The sequence below is a fragment of the Oreochromis niloticus genome, linkage group LG7, assembly GCF_001858045.2.
Source record: "Oreochromis niloticus isolate F11D_XX linkage group LG7, O_niloticus_UMD_NMBU, whole genome shotgun sequence".
Taxonomy (NCBI): Eukaryota; Metazoa; Chordata; class Actinopteri; order Cichliformes; family Cichlidae; genus Oreochromis; species Oreochromis niloticus.
The window spans coordinates 22,588,687-22,608,793 of record NC_031972.2 but is presented as its reverse complement, the minus strand read 5'-3'; the positions used below and the strand labels follow the sequence as shown (position 1 = coordinate 22,608,793).

The window sequence follows — 20,107 nt, the reverse complement described above, 5'->3', positions numbered from 1 at the left end:
CTCTAACATTAGATAAAATCATATGGGTTGACATTCTCAATATGCAGACTTAAGTAAAGAATGCATGGTGGGCTGTTCATTCATGTTCAAATGCATTCATAACTATCATAATAATGTCTTCTTCTCTTCTCTCCATGACCAACACTTTCTGTGTGTTGCTTTTACCATAGCAAATTGCTGTTCCGCTTTCCAAATGTCATGAATGGCTTGCAGCAGAATGTGGTTACATTTTGTCCAGTCTTGGACTGATTGGACAAAACTGAGATTTTACCTTTGGAAAAGTTAGAATGTTGTGTTGTTTCACTGTTTTTTTGTTTTTTGTTTTTATAGTGCAGTTACTGGCAGACTGATTCTGCTCCCATGGAGGGTAATCACAGTGGTTTGACTGGAAGCACACAACCATCTATGCTAGACAGACAGACTGATGGGCACATTTATGAAGTTGCAGTACAAACCAACTCCACCAACCGCAGCTCCCAGTTTGCAGACGTGGCCTTGCTGCAAACTTTCAAACCTCTCATCATCCCCTTTTACGTTCTAGTGGTGGTGGTGGGTGTCTTTGGGAATTACCTGCTTCTTTATGTCATCTGCCGAACCCGGAAGATGCACAACGTCACCAACTTTTTCATTGGAAATCTGGCCTTCTCTGACATGCTCATGTGTGTGACCTGCGTCCCCTTTACTCTTGCCTACGCCTTCAACCCTCATGGTTGGGTTTTTGGGCGCACCATGTGCTATCTGGTGTTCCTCGTCCAACCTGTCACAGTGTATGTTTCAGTCTTCACACTCACTGCTATTGCTGTGGACAGGTGAGTGCTCCTCGTCTCATGCCAGATCTTCTTTAGATCAAAATTGAATATTTCAATTATTTGAATTCTTTTAAATGTTTTTCCCTTTGTCTTCCGTGCTCTCTCTCTCTTGCTCTGTACATATATATGTATATATCTCACAAACAATTCGAAAAGTTTGAAAACACATCACATCTCAATGGCAAAAAAAAAAATCCTCTTGGATATCTACACTGATATGGACTGGGTAATGTGTTTGGTACAAAAGGCTGCCACATCATTTGATGGAAATAAAAATGATCAGACCCTGAAAACACCCAAAAATCAAAATGAGAAATTGATGCAGCAGGTCAGTTCATTTTGTCGAAATTTCATTGCAGCAACTCAAAATAGTGTTCAGCAGTTTGTACAGATCCCATGTGCTTGTATGGATGTCTGAAAATGTGAAGGGATCCTCCGAATGAGATGATGGCTGAAGTCCTGATTTCCTCCTAGATCCTGGACAGTTTGAGGTGTAGCCTGGCAGAATCAGATGGACTGAAACATACTGTCCCAGAGGTGTTCTACTGAATTTAAGTTAGTCAAGCCTGGGGGACAGTCAATGGTATCAATTACTTCATCCTTCAGGAGCTGCCTACATACTGTCATCACATGACACAGGGCATTGTCATGCACCACGAGGAACCCAGGACCCACTGCACCAATGTAGGCTCTGACAATGGGTCCAAGGATTTCATCCTGATACCTAATAGCAGACAAGTTGCTCTTGGCCAGCCTACAGAGGTCTGTGCATCCCTCCCCAGACCATCACTGACTCACCATCAAACAGGCCATGTTAAACTAGGTTATAGGCCACATAACCTTCTCCACAGCTTCTCCAGACACCTTTCGCGTCTGTCACATGTACTCAGGGTGAACCCACTCTCATCTGTGGTAAGCACGGGATGCCAGTGGTGGACCTGCCAGTTCAGATATTCTATGGCAAATGTAAATTGGGCTCCACGGTGCCAGGCAGTGAATACTGTGGAGGATGTCGGACCCTAAGGGCATCTCTGTGAAGTCTGTTTCTGATTGTTGGAACATTCACACTGGTGGTTTACTGTAGTTCATTTTGTAGGGCTTTGGCTCTGGCAGTGCTCATCCTGTTCCTCCTTGCACAAAGGACCAGATATTGGTCCTGCTGATGGTTTAAGCACTTTCTACAGCCCCATCCAGCTCTCCTAGAGTATCTGCCTGACTCCTGAAGTCTCCTCCATTATTTTAAGACTGTGCTGGAAGACACAGTAAACCTTCTGGCATGGCACGAATTGATGAGTCATCCTGGAGGAGCTGGACTACCCGTGCTACCTCTGTAGGGTCCAGGTATCGCCTTGGGCTACCAGCAGTGAAACTGACCCTAAATGTGAGAAAAGATGAGCAGTGTACAATTGTCAGTGGCCTCCACCTGTAAAACCAGTCCTGTTTTGGAGATTGTCTCACTTTTGCTCTTCTAATGTGACAATTTTTAATTTCATTAACAGCAAAACGGCTGAAACTCATGAAGAATTGCCTTTTTGTTTGTGGTCTCATGATTCGAAACATGGACAAAGTGTGACAAATATGTAAAAAACAAAAAAAAGAATAGAAAGAAATCAGGAAAGGAACAAATACTTCTTCACAGTATATATGAGAGAGCTGTAAATTTGATTATAAATTGCAATTATAACTCATTATGATTACTTAGAAATGAGACATTAGTTTAGAAATTAGGGAGATATGAAGGAAGACTGATTACTGAGTGTTTCCTTTTCATTGAGGTGACACTTAAACAATAAAGATTTTCCACTCACAGTTAGTAAATTCATGCCTCATTAGAACTGAGCGTATAACTGAATGCATTAATTCAATTACATGAGCTCCAGACCCAGACAAACCGTAATTATTCAGCTGTATAGGGTGTTCATCATTAAACTCCTGAGACATGCAACAGACCTCAGATTTGAACGGGTCTGCTCACTGGACCCATAAAAATTCATTGATCTTTAGTTAAGTTTCCAATTGTACTTTGCATTCAATCTACTGCAATGTCTCCTCCTTCTAAGGGGAAGACATTAACATGAAATGAAAAGTCCCTTTACTTTTAAAGAGAATATAATGCTGCTGTCATTTTGTGATGCACAACTGGGTTCAGCCTTAAAGTTTAAAATATAAATAATTCACTCTTTTTCCTCGTGGACTGTGCAGGTCACGGAGTCTGCTCTGTCTTTTCTAACAAATTTGATTGCCCTTTAGTGAAGCATGTCGAATGCAAAGTAACTGGTTATGAGAAAATGATTCAACTTAACATTTATAGCCAATATTATGTAACGCCATGGGCAATGAGCTTGTATTATAATTGTAGGAGTTCACGACTGCATTAATAGCCATTCATTAATTAAGCATGAGCACCTTCCCTTTCTTTTTTTATAAAGTACTGTTCCTTATTCATTGCAGATATTATGCAACAGTTCACCCCCTGAAGAAGCGGACCTCTGTGGCGACCTGTGCCTCTGTCCTCACTGGGATCTGGCTTCTGTCTTGTGGCCTGGTAGCTCCAGCAGTGACCCACACCTATCATGTTGAATTCAAAGAGGAAGGCTTCACTATCTGTGAGGAGTTCTGGTTGGGTCAGGAAAAAGAAAGACGTGCTTATGCGTATAGCACCCTGCTGGTCACTTATGTCCTCCCGCTATCGGCTGTTTTTGTCTCTTATCTCTGCATCACTGTGAAACTGAGGAACTGCGTTGCTCCGGGCCACCGGACGCAGGACCAGGCAGGCGCTCAGCAGGCTCGCAAAAGAAAGATCTTTCGCTTGGTCGCTCTCCTGGTGTCTGCCTTTGCGGTGTGCTGGCTTCCTATTCACGTGTTCAACGTGCTGAGAGACATTGACATTCACCTCATTAACAAGCGTTACTTTTTGCTCATCCAACTGCTGTGCCACCTGTGCGCCATGAGCTCCTCCTGCTGTAACCCCTTCCTCTACGCGTGGCTTCACGACCGCTTCCGCACCGAGCTGCGGAAGATGTTCAAGTGCCATCATCGCATTGGAGTGCCTGCCAATCACTGTGCCGCCAGCGTGGTATTGTAATTGACTAGTGAAGAGCATCCTCTGTCGTTAATTTAGTGTCATTTTCTGACTCATCCTGAGTGCAAGTGGAAACACTGGTCTCACCAGCAAACCCATCCATCTAAACATTCGTGGTAATGCGGTCATTAGTTATAAAGCGGGTTAGGGGTGGATCTCAGGTGGTTTATTTTAATGGGGACCATGAAAATGTGAATTCATTTTCTTAGGAATCCCCCCAAAAATTAGTAGCAGAGTAGAGATTGTGAACGAATAGACGATCTGTTAATTGGCATGAGCAGTAGCGTTTAGGTGGGAGTAGCACCTGTTTATTTAATATCTTGTGTGAAAGGCTGATTATTTAAGCCAAGACAAGACTCAGAGGACCCAAACCAGGCTAAGGCAAGCATGAGTGCACCCATCTACTTTCGTGGCTACTTGGATCCACACATTTCATTTGTATGGGTTGCCATGTGCCACTAGCTGAAAGATAAGAATCCCTGCTAACATGGGGGGAGGGTGCATATCAGCAGCAGATTTCATAAATATCAGGCAGTTAGAATTCAGACTTCCCTGTCATGGACCACAGCGCTGTTTGAAAAGAAATGTTAATATTAAAAAAATGTTTGTAATAATTTGTTTAATAGTAATATTTCCAGTGAATTAGAGGAGATAAGATCAGAAGGGTTTCAGCTTTTAATCAAAAATGACAGAGAACATGTCAGACGGGTGTAGCTTTACTGGATATGAATAGTAAATTAAACCACGAGTTCAAATTGCATTTGGAAACCACAAAGGTGGTTGTTTGCACCAGGGGGGCTGGTGTCAGAGCTAATCCTTGTGTAGTGCGAAATTAAATTCATCAGCTTGGTCCCTAAGGCCTACATTTCCTGTATTTGATGAATACGCGGCTTAAGTCATCAAATTATTTTTGATAGCATAATATAATTGCTGCAGAAAAATAATCATACTGTGGCAGTTGGCTCGATGTTGCTTTTTCTGTGCTGTGGTTTCTCTTGCTTCCGCTGGCTTTTGGAAGTTTGTACATAATGGGAAAGACTGGTTATCCAGGCAGAAAAAGAAAAAAAAAGAAAAAAGAAATAGGTCATGTTAATGCAGCTTTCTAATAAAATTGTCTACTGCATTTACCAATATGTTACACTGAACTGATAACAGATGAGCTGCCTGGTTGTTTACACCGTCTTTAATCCAGTTTTATTTAGTTTGCACAGCAGATGTTATGCTTCTTGCTTTGTGTTCTCTGTGTGCACATCTGTGCCTCTGCAGCAGAGTCAACAAATTTCAAATGTTACAACGTGCTCTCTTTCTTTTTTCTTTTTTCCCATCATATTCTTATATAAAAGGACACAGTATAAATACATTGCCAAAAAAAGTGTTATAATGATCACATAATGTTTAAAATGATGTAAATGATGTGGTGTGGCGTGTAACAACAGTATACTGTAATGTGTAGCATGGAAAATCTGAGATTAAATTCAGAGATGAAATGACCTCGCTGTTTCAGACCAGCCTGTGTGATGGCAGTAACGGGAAGGAAATTATATCCAACTTGGTCAGAGTGCAGCTGCACAGCTGAATTTACTAATTAAATGGAAGAGGAGGATGAAAAGTGTTGTCTGCATATCAATTAGGCCTGTTAGGACACTGAAAAAAAGTGATAATTTATTGATCTCCCCAATCACGTCAGAATACTTGCTACTTGCCAACAAAGATGTTCACTTCCTGCAGTGGGTGTTTTTCAACACTACAACACGCAGTTAAGTAGGTGGAAATTTGTATCATCAACTCATTCAGTCATGTATGATTTTGTTTATTTTATTTCTGTGTTTTACTTTTAACCTGCAAGCTGATGGATTTTTTTTTTTTGCAATATTATCTGCGTTTTTTCTTGTTTGTTTGTTTTGTTTTGTTTTTAACAGAGAAGGGAAATCATCATTTTGGGTTGTCTTTTTAAGTGGATTATTAGCTAATGCTGGCAAGTGTGATAATCAAAATGGATTTATATACCACACAGGATCAACACTGATGTTAAAAACATTAAGCTGCAAAAGTCTTCATTTCTTTCTGTTGACATTTGTTGCTATTTCGCTCATTTTCAGTCCAGTCCTTTTACCTTTCATAGGAATGTCCCATTGGCTAATACACTTAAAAGGCACCTAACTCGAGGGATGAACCAGTGATGTGTCTGCACACAGCAGATATCTTAACGAAGAATTCATTTTAAGTGTATGTTGTAGTTCTTTGTCACTAGCAGCATGCTGCAAAGCTCATCATCATTTCTTTAAATTCCTTCCCTTCAGTCTTTGAAAAATGTTTTACAGGCATAAAATAATATTTTTACACCAACATTGTGATTCCCAAAGAGCTAATACCTGAAAACCTGCCAAATCTCCACATGGTGTGCAGTGTGTCCTTAAAATATGAGGTAATTAGACTAGTGGAAGAAAAAAGAAAAGAGTTAGGCCAAGAAAACCCCCAAATGAACAGTATCTGAAAGTCATGTCCTTAAGAAAAAGACGAGGGAAAATCCAGCAAAGACCGGATACAAGACCCGAGAGATGCATCTGGCCCTTTATTTGGCTGCCACAAAGACTTTCTTAAGCACTAACAGGGTGAAAAGGCTGAGGCATGCCAAATTACACAAGAGCTGGATTGAAAATCAGAGACAACAGGTTTTATGAACTGATGAATACAAATTTGACATTTTTAGTTCAAAATAAGCATTAGTAGGTACAAAGGTCAGGGGAGAAGTACAACAGTGAGTGTCTACAGCCGTCTGTAAAACACGGTAGAGGCTGTGTCTTGGTTTCGACTGCATTTCATCCAATGGTGGAAAGCATCTATCTAGAAAACATCTGATTGGCAACAGCTTCATTTTTCAGCATGACAATGATCCTAAATACACTGCCAATGCAGTAAAACCACACCTGGATAGAAATATACACAATGGTACTGACTATCAGTCATGGATTGGCCTCCCTAAAGCTTGAACTTAAACATAACTGAAGCAGTGTGGGATCATGTTTGACAGTAAACAGAACAAAAGACAGCCAACATCCGAAGAAGAGCTTTGAATGTCCATCAAGAACTACTGCTAAAGACTACTTAAAGAAATTACAAGAAAGCTTCAGGCGGTGTTGAAGAACAAAGGTGGTCATACCAAATACTGACTTTTAAGCTTGACTGTGTTACTGCCTAACATGCTGTATTTCCATGTATGTTTACACGTTTCAATAAATCACTGCACATATTCCCATTTTCCTAGCAAAACATAAGGAAATGAGAGGTAGCTTCAGAGTTTTGCAAAGTGCTCTAACAAACAAACACTAAAGTATACACTATAATTTCAGTTACCAAAACTTTATAACAAAGGGTTTGAAGTGCAACAGCAGGACATGTAATTTGTCAGATAATTAAAATGCTGCAAAAGGCAACAAAGGCGCAAACACATCAGAGAGGTTGAGTTCAATGACTCCAGTTAAGAGGAAAATTATCCACAGAGACCCAAAACTTGTACCAGTAAACATGCTTTTTGATCAAGGGTTTAAATGGGATTTGATAGGTGGTTTTAGGCTAAGATCCAGTGTAGCAGTGCGGTATGATGATTTGGATTGTGAGCCCCAGTAGAGTTTTCTTTGTGTGCAGGCTGTGATCAGCTGACCTGTTTTTTGTGGATTTAGACAATTGATTCAACAACATTTAAGAATATTACACAAGGTATCGTGACAGCATTCTCACCCATAGCAAGTACAAAATTAATATAAAAGATAGCATTTTATGAGTGAAAATAAAAAGCATGACCAGCCTAAATTTAAATTGATAACTGCTACTGTTGCTGAATTTGATCAATCAATCAATCAATAATAAAAAATGATCTATACTGAATTTCACTTAAATAAAGGTACCTGTCATCAACAGACAACAGCAAACTCTTCTTTGATTGTTTTCCTTCAGAGAAAAGCCACATTTATGCTCTTTTACCTTTTTTACCTGGTTGTCTGCACCCCATCACTGCAGCCCACCGCACATATTGAGAACTAGCTCTACCAATCCATCTCAGTGCTCATTGCCAAGTAACCTGTTTAGCATTCACTAAACAGCTTAAAATGTTCATACGCTTGGGATAACACAAGTTGATTATAATTCAATTTGTTTTTACAAGTTTTTTCACAACATAGATTACCTCTTATCTTCCTCTCCTGTCCTCTCTTTATTACATCAGTTCTTTATATTATCAGACATTAGGCTTTTTCTCAATGGAAAATACACATTTCTTTTATCTTGCTCCCATTTTTCAGCACTTGTTAGATGGCTATAATACAGAATTTCCACAACAACAGCTGTGACATCTGTGTGCATGAAAGCATGACAGGGATAAGAAGGAAAACAGGATGTGCAGAGGGTGCAAGCAGGACCGTGGGATGCCACTTTTTAATTTGTTGAGCAAGTACCTCAGTGCGATCAACTGAAAAGACTGCCAGGCTGCAGCACGGGAAAAATAATGATGCTTGGTATTACTATGTATTTAACCACCCAATCAGATTTCATTCATAATTAGCAGAAAATTCCAGAACGTCATTCCAGATCACTCTGTCCCACTTCAACACCAGTATTTTTAAGCTGGAAGGCTGGATTATTTATTTTTACATCTATGAGGACTGACTGAGTTTTGAAGTCACACTAAAAGAGGAACCCCAGTTTTGGGCACTTATTTTGTTTGCTTGATTTTTTAGCTCTCAGGTGTGCCACCTATGTGAATCTTTTATTATCTATTGTGGGAATTTTGAGTTTTAAGCTGCATTGTGTTCAATAACAATAATTTTCAAACTGAGATATTTCCTGTTTCAACAAACTTTTTCACTGAAGTGAAACGAGAATTGGACGTTCACTCAACACAATGTAGCCTCAGGATAACAGGCTTTTTCTACAGCAGATATGATTCCTCATAGTAGAAAATGCTCATGTTAGTGGTAACCTTAAAGCATCCCTTTGAAAATCCTTGTAGTTCATACAACAAAGAGGCAGCACACACACACAACCTGAATCTACTTCAATATGTCAACATGACTTCAGCAAAACAGGCTTATTATACTCCACAAGCCACTGTATCTCAGGTAGAATTTGTGATGTTGTCACAAAAACGGTCTGTCAGGGGAAAAAAATTAATTGAACTTAATGGTTTTGATGTTGGGGCGAGTTTCTGTCCATGTCCATCTGGTATATGAGGAACTTCATACATGATATGCAGAAGAAAGCTCTTTCAAATGGTGTCCATTAGTATGAGTAATTTGATCTTATTAAACTGGATCACATGTTAGGAACTACCAGAGTGATACTCAAACCTTAAACCCGATGCTTGTTCAACTGCTCTTTAAACTGGGCATCGGAATGAAGACGTAAGGCGATTTAAGTGACTTTACATGTAGCACTGCTACTGGTGCTGCTATTTCAGAGTATATCAGAAACTGCTGACCCACTGGGATTTTCACACACAGCCATCTCTGGAGTTTAGAGACTACTGGTCTGAAAAAGAGAAAATATCCAGTGAGTGGCAGTTCTCCCGCCAGAAGTCAGAGGTGGACAGTTAAACCAATTTAACTTAATAAACATGAGTGGAAAGTTTATAGGAAGAACAACTTGTTACAACCAACATATGCAGAAGAGCATCTTGAAACAGATGTACTACAACAGCAGAAGAGCACACCAGGTGCCACTCCTGACAGCTAAGGTCAGAAAACTGAGGCTACAATTCAAACAGGAAAAGACAAGACTGGCAAAAAGTGCTACCTCATCTGATGACTTATCATAAAAAACATGCCTTAACCATGCCTTGTACCAGTGCTTCAACTTGTTGGTAGTGCTGTAATGGTGTGAAGATCCCTTAATATCAATTGAGCATCATTTAAACTCCACAGCCTAACATCTTCTTGAACATTACTATGAGCTTTCAAATAGCCTCCAAAATTTGAGTAATGTTTCCCGCATCTTGTTGAATCTATGCCACAAAGAATTAGGGAGGTTCTGAAGGCAAAAGGTTCACCTGGGTGCCAGCAACGTGTAACTAATGAAGTGGCCAGTTGCTGTTCTAAAGCTTCTAATTAGGGCAATGAGGAAAAGAGCTACAATTCTCATACAGAACAAAATATTACCAGTATTAGTTTTAAAAACTTGACTATTTTGCTTTGTTATTTACAGCGTCCTTAAACAATGCACCAAATAAAGCAGCAAGTAAAGAGGATGCAGTGTCCTGTGCAAAAGCACCATTAGACATTTATTTTCATCACTACAAATGTTGAAGAGGACATAAATATTTAATGAAATCCAACAGAGGTTGAGAATGCAAATGCATGCCTGCTACTTCTATACTTTTGAATTTTCTTGGAAATAAAATACATTGATCTCCTCTCTCAATATAGCAACGAAGCTGATTGTTTTGGGAAGTTCAACTGCAGGTAATTCCCTCATGGATTAACCCAAATATGACCTTTGAAATGGAAACTGCTACCAAAGATAGATGAAGAATGTACAAACGAGTTCCAATTAACAGTCTTTCAGACATTTTACTCTTAAACAAAACCTTTGAGCTCTGCTTCAATAAGTCTGACATTTGAGCCGTTGACCTGCAAATGTTATCCTTACACGTGGATCCAACCCAGTACTAGCAAGGTGTAAGTAAAGAAGTGGCTGGTGGGTGTATATTTGACTAATTACCAGAGCTCTACTCAAACACATCATTTGATTTCACTTACATTAGTTTATTACTTTCTTTATGTTTGTTTGCTGTGGACTCAGCAGTAATTGCTCCATTTATAGCCATGTGTTATTTGACTGATGAGAGCTCTAATATAAGAGAACAAACAGAAAAGCCATCCAAAAATCATAAGATGTCATGACACACTGTGAACTTGGTGCATCCTTTTAATCAGGCACTTTGCTTTAATCGCACTTCCATTAAACAAAATATTTACACACATTAACTTCCTCATGCTACATTTTCAAGTGCAGAGTGAAGATTTTTAAAGTACAAACACAAAAGACACAGCCCCTTTTGTACACTGTACAAAATTAGATGAATAGGTTATATAATCAAGCCAAGCCAATGAAAATATCTACATCCTGAGTTCAACAGTCATAAAAAAAAGAAAGTGCACATAAACTTAAATATGCCAGCCATCTCCAAAGAACCAGTCACTGGGCTCGGTTATGATTTAGCACTGTCAGACAAAGACAGCATCTGCTGCATTAGAGCGAAGTCTCGAGCCTCCTGAGGTGTGCGAATGTATGAGTCAATTTCGCTGTCAGAGATTTCCTCATCACCGGTCACATCCGTGTGTTCAGGCTGCTCCGCTCTCCTTTTCTTAGCATGAATGACACATGGGGGAGCAAACAGAACTCTTTTCCCCCAGTTTTGAGGTGGATTTTGACTCTCCTGAGTGCCGCTGTGCTCTGGCAGTACACGTGGATTATAGTCTGCATCTCCTGGCTTCTCTTTCCCGTCAGAATTCGACCCATTTTGTTTCACAAAAGACGTAATTGGAGTCTGATCTGCGCACTCAGAGATTTGGGAGGAAGACTCAGGCGGAGCCTCAGCACAGCTGGCTTGACTCTCCTCCAGCAGAGCGTCCTCGTGGGTTCTCATAGCCCTCCTTAGCAGGGCGTACCTGTTCTGCAGAATGCATTCAACTAGCTGAATAACATTATCCGGTGTCACTGTTTCCCTGACCCAGGGTATTTCCTTGCCTAGCTTACACAACACCTCCTTGATTTCAGCTACTCTTGTCATAGCAGACTTGAGCTTTTTCACTTTGGCAACCTGACAGAACTTGTCCAGGGAGAATTTCAGGCGATGCTTGTTGGGTTTTAAGGATTGCCAGGCCAAATACGTTGCTGCCATCATTATGGGAATGGGCTTACGGCCAGTCACAATCCAGGAATCTGCTGCCAGCTCTACCAGGGCCACAGCTCGTTTGGTCAGCTCCCTCGAATTCTCAGCCAATTCTTCAGGAACATCGAGCGAGCTAATTTTGTATCTGTCAAAGAGAAATGCTCTCAGTAAATTTGAAATAAAGACTGAGCTGGTAAATCATCTAGAGCGCTGACAGTTTTATATTTTAACAAGCAGCTTTTCAGATAAACACAGTTAACCTCAAGTGACTCTAATGAAAAGGGTTTTAAAATTTGATCAAGGTTTAACGCCGAAACAAGAAACTCCTTAAAAACCAGGGCAGGCCAAGAGGGAAATGAATGTTAAACACGGGGGGGGGGGGGGGGGGGAATCTACTTTTTAAGTTAACTAAAGTAAAAAAAAAACAAAAAAACAAAACTTGTATGCCAAAACATGTTTTTAAAATAAAAGCAAATAACTACATCTTCATTAACTAAGGATAATTTACCACTAAATTTTTTTTAAAAACCAGACATCGGTATGACTGAGCAAAATCAACTCAACACACCGTGTTTGGAAGAGAAATGCTGAGTATGACCCAAAGAACACCATCCCCACAGTCAAGCAGGGAGGTGGAAACATTCAGCTTTGGGTCGGTTTTTCCTGCTAAGGGTTACAGGACAACACATCGAGGGGCCAATGGACAGGGCCATGCACCATGAAATCTCAGAATCTCCTTCCCTTGGCCAAAACTTTAAAGATGGGTCATGGATGACAATGACCCCAAAAATATTGCCAAGGCAACAAAGAAGTGGCTAAAGGAGAAGCACACTAAAGTCATGGAGTGGCCTAGCCAGTCTCCAGACCTCAGTCCTATGGATAAATCTGTGGAGGGAGCTGAGGCTTTGAATTCACAAGCAGCAGCCAAGAAACCTAAAAGTTTCTGTAAAGAGGAGTGAACCAAAATACCATCTACAAGAAATGTCTTCCTGCTGTTCTTGTCAACAAAGCTATGAAGTCCTGTTTTGCTCGAGGATCAAATGCTTACTTCACTCAATGACATGCAAATCATTTTCTACCTTTTATGTAATGTGTTTTTCAGGATTTTTGGTTCATATTCTGTCTCCTTTAAGTGAAACTATCATAAAAATTAGAAATGGATAATTTCTTTGGAAGTGAGCAAACTAACAAATCAATCAGGGGGTCAAATAATAACATCCCCCATTGTATGTCTCAGTTAGAAGACTTACAAGTGTTGCTGTTCTACAACTGCAATAAATGAGTTGTTTTGAAATACCTACTTAGCATTTTATGACTGAAAGCTGCAGTAAGTTCTTCACTTACTCATGACAGTGAGCTTCTATTACATCAGTGACGTTGATGATCGGGGCCTCAATGCTGAGGTTCTTGACCATTTCTTGATAAATCGCTCCCACCACCATCGAGTCGGCATCCAGCAGGCAGCTGATGGTTCCCACAGTAATGGGCCAATTGAGCTGCCTGCAGCTTACAAGCACACAACAACCAGTAAGAATATCTTTTTTCTGAAGGCTAACTTTGAGGAAAGCTTTATGCTCATAGGCCATCTTGTAATACGTGTGTGAGAGATCCTCAATCTCCCTGTTGACCATGAGAATCCGACATATGGCTTTCACACGCTGCTGACCTGTAGGTGTAAAACAAATGCATTTGAGGAAATGCACAAGCAACAGGACTGAATTACACTGAAGTAACAAGGGAAAGCTTCCTTTGGAGGGCAAGAGCTCACCTTTTATCAGGTTTGCGCACGGCCTTTTGGCAACAGCAGTGGTTCGACTGAAGCTGACATCTGCAAGAGGGGAAAATAATCAAGTCCAAAAGTGATTAAATGTAAAGAGACAGATCTCCCATCCCTTCAGCAGTAGAGGGTCATAAATTTCATTCATACGAACTTACTTTACACGCTTTACAATCTTTAAGTGCCCTTCTAGTTATTACCCTGTACTGAAGCTAGTGGTCAATGGTCAGAAGCAAAAAGATAAAAATAAAAATCTACATTTATTGACATTACACAACCTTTTCAATCCCTGGTAGAACAAGTTTATTAAACCAGGCTGACTAATGCTAAGAAATTTCAAATTATGTATCTACACCAGACTGCTTCAGACTGATAGGAAGAAAACAGAACCTCAACTTCAAGATATGCAGATGAGCATCTTTGGAAACCCTGGAACAGGTAACGGAGGCTAAAATTCACTGAAATGGCAGTGTGGGGCATGTTTTTGCACACTTTGAGCCAGCTTAGCATCATTTAAACACCACAGTCTACCTGAGTATTGTTGCTGAACATGTCCCGTCCCTTTATAACCACAGTGTAACACTGGTTTGAAAATGAGTTCACTGTACTCAAATGGCCACAGTGGTCAGATCTCAGTCCAGTAGAGCACCTTTGAACATTTGAGATGATCATCCTGAAGTGCAGATGATAAATCTGCAGCAACTGTATGATGCTTTCATATCAATATAGACCAAAAATCTATGATGGATGCTTCCATCCTTGTTGAATCTATATCTAAGAAATCCATAACTTTGAGGAAATTAAGTCTCGTCATTACATAATTTGTCCACTAGGGAGCACATACAAGTTTACTTTACAAATGTAAAGGGTCCCGCTTACTATCAATACTTTGTCTCGGTGAGCTCAGCAAACAAAATTATGAAAAGAAACAAATTAAAAAAAAACAAAACAACCCACTGATATTTAACACGGTCTTTTAACGGGCCAGACTTGACTTCAGTCTCATTTTCGTACCTGAACCTCCTACTGGATCATTAGCCAGGACTCCCTCGGACACCACAGAGCCGCAGTCCACACACACGAGCTGAGCCTGAGAGTACAGGTCATCGTCTACAATGTTTGTGGAGCCGCAGGCTGGACAGCGCATACCAGCAGCAGACATTATCCTAGAAGCTGCTGCCGCCTGAGGGACAGCTAAAGGTATGAAACGGGTACTAAACTGATAGGAACACCTGCAACACACACACACAACATCCTGTTACTAATCTGGAGCTGTCAACAACCAATGAACGTAGCTTAAGCGACCGGTCGCGAGGAAGGAGCCCAATAATATGTGTCCGGATAGAAACAAGGTTCGGATTCTAGAAGGTTCCGCTCGGCCAATTCGTCATTTTTGTAAGCGATTAAAAAAATCACAAGGCCGAACCTCAGGGGTCAGTTTTTCATTACAGAAACACCGTTGAAACACAAACAACGGGTTTTACGACCTAATTTTTTCTTCTGAGTTGGATAAGTACTAATTAAAGCGGATCGCCACACAGCCTAATACGAAAATATCTAATAACTTCACGTTTATAACTTACCTATATACAGTCTTTAAAAAGGAGAAAATAAATAAATGCTGTTACTAACAGCCCATCCTACGGGTGCCTCGTGGCCTCTGTCTATAAGCCACTCAAGCAGTGGGTGTAAGTCACTGTAGCCAATCAGACATAAACTTTCAGTTAAGCTTAACTGCAGGGATTTCTTCAACTATTTCAGTACCCCTGAATTAGCTTGATAACGTTCTTATATGTAGGTAATATTTTCTTTGTATGATTTAATCTTTTTTGTCGATATTTGAAATTAAATTTGACTGAATGTCAGCTCCCAAGACATTTAAAATTAATTAAATGGCATCATGAGGGGCACGAATTTCTGTGAAACAGGAATTGTGACTACCTGTTTTTCGGTATGCATTCATATATGTTTCAAGGCTGTTTGTTTTAAATTTCAAACTGTAGCTTCATACATTTGCTCATCTTTTCTATTGCAAAATTTGTTTACGAGAAAAAAAAAAGCATCTAACTACACATGTACAGCAAAATCAGATGTAATTTTATCAGTGCAAAGGCAAAAAAGGCTTAGAATGTGTCCATAAAATATATGTATAAAAAGTTTATAAATGTTTATAAATATAAATGAGCAACCTCTATGCTTGCTACCTCTCTACTCAACTTAAAAGGAAGATAAAACACACATCACACAAGACATTTTGCATTCTCCAGGCATTCATTGCATAGCTCTCTGTCTTCACAAAATTGCAAAGTTCCAGCAGCATTTTGTGCTGTTAAAGCTTTTGCATAAAAGCTATTTTTAAATCTTTTTGTCCTTGTTTTTAATGTCCTGAAACATCTGCTCGAGGGCAGCAGTTCAAACAGAAAGTGTCTGAGGTGGGATGGATGTTTCAGCATCCTCTTTCCTTTTATGAGGGAGCGGGAACTGTAAAGCTCTTGCAGGGAGGAGAGAGGTGATCTTCTGTGACCACCCTCTGAAGTGCTTTTCTCTCTGCCACTGTGCAGCTGGGAAACCACACTCTACTGAGCAGTGATAGAAGGACATAAGCAGATTTTTGAGTGAGGTGGTAAAGTCTCTCCTTCGCCTTCTTCCAGGTCAGCTCCTCTTCTGCTTACTTGCCCAGGAATCAGAAGTCCGATAATTTCTACACACATTCCCCACTAATGAAAATGGTCTAAATATCCATTTTCTACCTCCTGTAGTCAATAATCAACACCCTGGTCTTGGTGGTGTTAAGGATCAGGTTGTTATCACTACGACAACCAGATGGTTGTCGTAGTGATAACCAGATGGTTGTCGTAGTGATAACAACCTGATGGTTGTCGTAGTGGCTGTGGCTCAGGTGGCAGAGCAGGTCAGCCACTAATCAGAAGGTCGGTGGTTCAATCCCAGGCTGCCTCCTGGCTGCATGTCAAATATCCTTGGGCAAGATACTAACCCCATGTTTGCCTACTGGAATGGGTGAGTAAAGAGGATGAAGAGTAGGGGCTCAGCACAGAGAACTTGTAGCAGCCTACTCTCACCTTTTGGGAGTCAAAAAAACAGGAAGTCAGACCAGAAGTGACTTATTGAATAAGACAGTCTGTCAGTTTGGTCACCAGTTTGTGAGGGAGGTTGAAGTCTACAAAGAGCAGCCTCGTGTAGCTCAGGAGGACAGTAAGGAGTGTTGTGGTTATGGTGTCCTCTGTAGGCCTGGTAGCTCTGTAACCCTCATTCCTCAGCATGGACCAGAAATTCAAAATGGTGTGAGAGAGTTGAGTAGTAAACGAAAAGGAAAGTCATGAAATAAATAAGGGATTCTGATGATGTTGCAAGACTAAAAAGGCTGAGGAAGAAAGAGATGTTAGAGAGGGCATTTAGGCTACTCATGACAGCAGGATAAATTACTTACCCGAGCACGACTCACAGGATCAAATCGGTATGACTTGAGGGCAACATGGAGAATGAAGCAGTAATAAATAACAGAAAATGTCAGTACAGAGAGAAGTTCCAGTCAAAGAACAGGTATCAAAGAAAAAAAAGAATGATGGAGAAGAAAAGTAACCCAAAAAGCCATGAAAAAGTGGACTTCAAGTAGTGTGAGCATTCACGAAGGAGACTCACAAAAGAATCAGGAGGCCAAATGCGTCATCACAGACGTCATCACAATCAAAATGAAGACTCACACAAGATGAACAACAGAGAATGCCATTACAGGCTGAATGAACACAGAAAGACAGGAACAAAAAAACAATACCAAAAATTACCAGTGGTATAAAAGAAGTTCAACAAAACTGAGGCAAACATGGAGCTATGTGTTATAGAAAGAAAAAAAAAAGAAAATCCCTGTTTCACTCTTCTCTTCAAGAGTCAACATATCACAATATCTCAGTTAGATCCATCCATGCAGTGCAAAAAATCTGCATTTGAAAGGGAAATAGGCCAGCGGAAGACACTCAGGTCGATACATTTGTGCTACAGTAAAGAAAAAATTGGGACCAGACTAGAGCTCTACATAAAGTAGGGAGGTAACTTTTCTATAGTAAACTTAAAGAGACCAACCCTCCTTGAAATTGTTTCAGGAATCAGTCCAACTCTAATCTGAATAAAAAGGTGATGCAACTAAGCAACTAAGGTGACCCATACTGGGAAAACAATAAGCAGAGTTGTGCAGCACATGAGAAAGAAGACCAAAATAAAAAAAACCCATACCTACAGCAGATAATGCACATAATGTTTCCTGTGAGAGTGTAAAAGCTCATTTGACAAATGCATCTGTTTAAAATGTGCATGCCTTCCCAGTCTGTAAAATGCTAATGAATGCAAAGTGCCACACTACACAAATCTACACTAGGATAATTTCAAATAGTTTAAACAGCTGGTCACCACTATATAATGCAAATGAGAGCAATCACTGTCAGCTACTTAGAAAGGGAAGGTATGAAAGGATATCAGAATGCGTTACATGCACACAAAAACTCAGAGACACACTGCCGATTGCTGAATTTCCTGAATGAGAGAATGAGTGAAGCAGTATCAGAAGCATGCAGGAGTCCTAAACAATCAAGCGCACTGTAGGGGCTGTAGGGACTGGGGGCAGGTATAATTGAGTCATGCACGTGTCCAGAGCAGGGAAATGGACTAAAACAGGCTTGGTACCCTAAGACTGGAACCAGAGCCAGCAAGGCTGCAGGGCAATAAGGTAAGCAAATAATTCCCAGAAATAATCTTCCAGGTTGCAAAAGTCTGTGACTACTTCACCCAAAATTGTCTACTCACTCGGACACTGTGTTAATATGGAAACACAACACCAACAATGTCCTGGTTTAACTCAAGGCAGTATAGGAGAAAAACAATCTAAGATTCCCAACATGAAAGAGACAGAAAAAGGTAGATATTGAAGAAAGAGAAATACTGATTCAATTGTTGGCTGGACTCCTTTCACATACATTTATGTAATTATAGAAGGTTTTGAGAGAGTTACAGGGAGAGTTGGGAGTAAATAATATGGACACTTACGTACAGACTACTGATCAGGAGTTTTGATAACCTTTTGCTATTAGGAGTCATTTTTCCCATTTTGAGGGAATTTGGTAAGATATATGATTGATAGGCCATGTAAGCCGTGGGAGGGACGCCATTTTCTGTGTAGATTGAAACTGTGGACCCACTCACTTACTTACTAACCCACCCACCCATCCACTCACCCATCCATCCATCGCAGGAGCAGCAGCCTAAACAGAGAGGCCCAGACCTCCCTCTCCCCAGCTGTATTCTTCAACTTATCTGGTGGAACACTCAGGCGTTCCCAGGCCAGCCAAGAGATATAATCTCTCCAGCATGTCCCGAGTCTACCCTGGGGTCTCTTCTCAGTCACTCATGCCTGGAACACCTCATCCAGGAGGCATCTTTGTAAGATGCCCGAACCACCCCAACCTTTTGATGTGGATTAGTAGTGGCTCTAATTCTTTAACCCATCTTTGAGAAGTTACTGTTGAATTATTAAACTATAAATTCTGAGAAGGTACAGGCAATAGTGGTCAGGGACCTTTTTCTAGGAGCACGTTTGTCTCTCTGCATCATGAAGGTTGGGCAAAGAGAGTCCACACTGCCAGTAACAAATTTTGCACGTACAAAAACCACACATTCATTCATGATTAACGCTAATTAAAATGAAGTCTTCTTACAGTCTGAAAATACTAAGCACTTCCCAGTGCAATAAAACTCTTTGAAAGGTAGAATTAAGAAACACTGAGAGGGGGCTGTGTTCCCACTCGAGGTATGTTCACAGCTCTGCTTGAGTCTATCTGCCACAAATCAAAAAATACAATAATTTCAATAATATGAGAATTATTCCTGAATACAAATTGCGGTCTAGTTCACTGACAGCACTGTGCAGCAGAACAGAAGAAGGTGCAGCCAGAGCATTTGACATCTTAAAATATAGTGATTCTCTCAAATGTCTCAGTGATTACAGTTTTATTGTTCATAATCTTGTCGAGCAATGCCCTTTGCACATACAGATCAACTGAATATGTTGTGGCTGCTGGAAGACTTGCTGAATAGAGGCTGATTTCCACCCTGCGGTACACAGAACTTCACAGTTTGAGACCTTGAGAACTCATCACAGCCAAGGCAAGTTTCCCATTAGTACTCATATTACTGGATTGTTTATCTCAAATTACTCCATCTGTTCACGACCAGTTCTTGAAAAGATATCCAAGAACATCATGTTGTGTACAGCATAAAAGGATATCTAAGCAGAAAAACTTTAGACTAAGCAATCTTAGGATCATGTTGACGATATGATTAAACATGATTTTCAACCTTAGCCTCTGCATTAGTGGAAATTTTCATATGATTATTGTTTTTATTTTTCCAAAAGTAGATCAAATGTTAAATCAGAGCTATCCTCAGTTTTATAAATACTGCTAGGTGACCTAACCATGTGATTCACGTACAGGTACACCGTGTTGGTACCGGGCTGGGCCCCCTTTGTCTTGAGAAATGCTTTAATT

General features: G+C 40.4%; 2 protein-coding genes across 4 annotated transcripts in view; one reads left to right on the top strand and one right to left on the bottom strand.

The window, feature by feature from the left end:
* The window catches only part of prlhr2b (prolactin releasing hormone receptor 2b), a 29,878-nt gene extending 23,518 nt beyond the window's left edge, over positions 1-6,360 (top strand). For both annotated transcript variants that reach the window (XM_025909418.1, XM_025909417.1), the window contains 2 exons: positions 331-809; positions 3,261-6,360. In XM_025909418.1, coding sequence (XP_025765203.1) covers positions 361-809; positions 3,261-3,894 — 1,083 coding nt within the window. In that variant the 5' untranslated portion in view covers positions 331-360 and the 3' untranslated portion in view covers positions 3,895-6,360. The remainder of the gene's footprint in view (positions 1-330; positions 810-3,260) is intronic.
* A 4,431-nt stretch (positions 6,361-10,791) lies between these two features.
* On the bottom strand, positions 10,792-15,257 carry brf2 (BRF2 general transcription factor IIIB subunit). 2 transcript variants are annotated; one of them, XM_025909370.1, is made up of 5 exons: positions 15,137-15,257; positions 14,568-14,785; positions 13,545-13,604; positions 13,121-13,442; positions 10,792-11,921 (listed from the first exon to the last, which is right to left on the bottom strand). In XM_025909370.1, the coding sequence occupies exons 2-5, from the start codon at positions 14,713-14,715 to the stop codon at positions 11,093-11,095; spliced, it is 1,359 nt and encodes a 452-aa protein (XP_025765155.1). In that variant the 5' UTR covers positions 14,716-14,785; positions 15,137-15,257; the 3' UTR covers positions 10,792-11,092. The 2 variants fall into 2 exon arrangements, with proteins under 2 accessions (XP_025765155.1, XP_019216659.1); XM_019361114.2 differs by lacking the exon at positions 15,137-15,257 and having other exon boundaries at positions 14,568-15,092.
* Between the last annotated feature and the right edge of the window lie 4,850 nt (positions 15,258-20,107).